This window comes from Buceros rhinoceros, unplaced genomic scaffold, assembly GCF_000710305.1.
Source record: "Buceros rhinoceros silvestris isolate BGI_N320 unplaced genomic scaffold, ASM71030v1 scaffold1460, whole genome shotgun sequence".
Taxonomy (NCBI): domain Eukaryota; kingdom Metazoa; phylum Chordata; class Aves; order Bucerotiformes; family Bucerotidae; genus Buceros; species Buceros rhinoceros.
Genome location: NW_010388786.1, coordinates 11,691 through 13,491, shown reverse-complemented (window position 1 = coordinate 13,491; position 1,801 = coordinate 11,691). Strand labels below are relative to the sequence as shown.

The 1,801-nt window shown below is 39.1% G+C and overlaps 1 protein-coding gene across 1 annotated transcript in view; it reads right to left on the bottom strand.

Moving 5' to 3' along the window:
• Positions 1-320: 320 nt before the first annotated feature.
• The window catches only part of LOC104489074 (serine/threonine-protein kinase 38-like), a 12,468-nt gene continuing 10,987 nt past the window's right edge, over positions 321-1,801 (bottom strand). The window contains exon 9 of the mRNA XM_010131190.1: positions 321-614. Within this exon, the coding sequence (XP_010129492.1) occupies positions 362-614 (253 nt within the window). The 3' untranslated portion in view covers positions 321-361. The remainder of the gene's footprint in view (positions 615-1,801) is intronic.

Genomic DNA, 1,801 nt, shown 5'->3' with positions numbered 1-1,801 from the left:
AGAACGTATGAAAATTTCCTACTACTTGCCAACAGAATTTAACAATTAATAAAAATTCTAAATGATTTGCAAAGCTATTCAGATTCATAAATTACTATGTTAAACAATCCTCTGTCTGAAAATTTTTGCCCACAAATATGTGAACATTTATGTTTGGCATGAAACTCAAGTCACAGAAGATCAAAAACGAATCAGTGCATAATGTTTTTACTAGAATTTGCTTAGACTGCATGGTAGAAAACTATTCTGTGCTCACTATCATGCAAATAATTTTTACTAGTAGATTTAACTGTTAAAATCTATAAACTTTTTTTTTTCCTCCAAAGTTCTAAGGAAGTAGAAGCTATAAGAGATTATAGGTTTACATTTGTATTTGAAAGGAAATCTCCAGATCAAGCCTGTATATTACCTTGATTAGGGTATCAGAAAAATGAATATAAACAACAGCAACAAAAGCACCTGTGGAGTATTCTGGCATGTCACAGATAGATAGAAATTCGGAGTTTACAATAGCAGTCTCACCTGGCTGTAAAATATCAGATTCAGGAAATTCATCAAAGTTCGAAGTATCATCAATACTTTTGATTTCTATAGGGATTGCAGCTGGTCTTTCCCTGCAAACAGAAATAAATGCCAGAATACCAGGAAAAGATGCATTAAGTTCTGGTTTTGTTTAACTTAGCTTTTTATGGTTATAACATCTGTTTAATTTAAAGCACAGAGCTTTCACTGAGCCCAGCAGAGATGTATCTGACTTGCCTGGTTTGCTGACATCATGGGCAGCTTTATTGGTTCCCTATCTAGCATCAGTATCTTCTTGGCAAACTAGGGAAAACACACAATTTTCCCATTAACTGAAACAGTGTTCCACACTTATCTACCGTATAGCTATTACTATGATCTTGGCTGTCACCAAGAATCACTGTCGTTACCGTTGTTTCATAAACTCAGCCAAGCAAGATTTTACTTGCATTTGGAGCCATCACATGTGTTTCTTTACAATTCCAGTGCTCATCAGCCTGGACCTCATCCAAATACTTTTCAACTCTAGTTCCTATTCCTGACTCTCACTTGTCCAGTATCTCTCATCCAAAACAGGTTGGCTCTGCTTTATTAGCTTAACAATTAGGCAGCCCTTTAACAAGTTTTAAGGTGGCTTTTGAAGTTGCTGAAATGGTCTGTCCCACCAAAGCACTCGAACTGGAGCACAGCATTCTGCGAAAGTCATTAATTTACACCTATAAACTTGTTACAGGTATAATTATTACAATTAAATTCACTTCTGGGTGAAACAGAGAAACCATTTTGCCAAGTTGCCAAATGTGGCATGAAGAGATACATTACTGCTCTTGCTTCTTATTAATATCTCCCACACTGAAAAGATAAGTTAAATGAGGCTTCCTGCACCAGAGGAAATGAAAAGTACAAGAGCTGGACAATCAGGCACCCACAGTATCTATTTTCACATAGAAAACTGCAGGAGCACTGCCCACCTCAAACAGACCTGAACAGGGGCCAACATTTAAACTGAAACTATCTGTGAGGCCACCGAAGTCTGCTCTAAAGGTTACCACTTTGGGCACGTGCATCTGCAGGCACAAGCTCAGGCTAGAACTGGTACAGCTGAGACCTCTACTCAGGTTTGGCCCAGCAGCATTTAGCCACAGAGGCTGTGACTCTGAGGCGAGTCAGTGCCTCTGTCCAGCTCTCGGGAGGTGTACTGGTGCACCCAGGTGTACTATCTGCAGCATGCAGTACTGCGTTTTCCTCCTTCTTGCTGCCTCTCTTCTTCACTCATCCA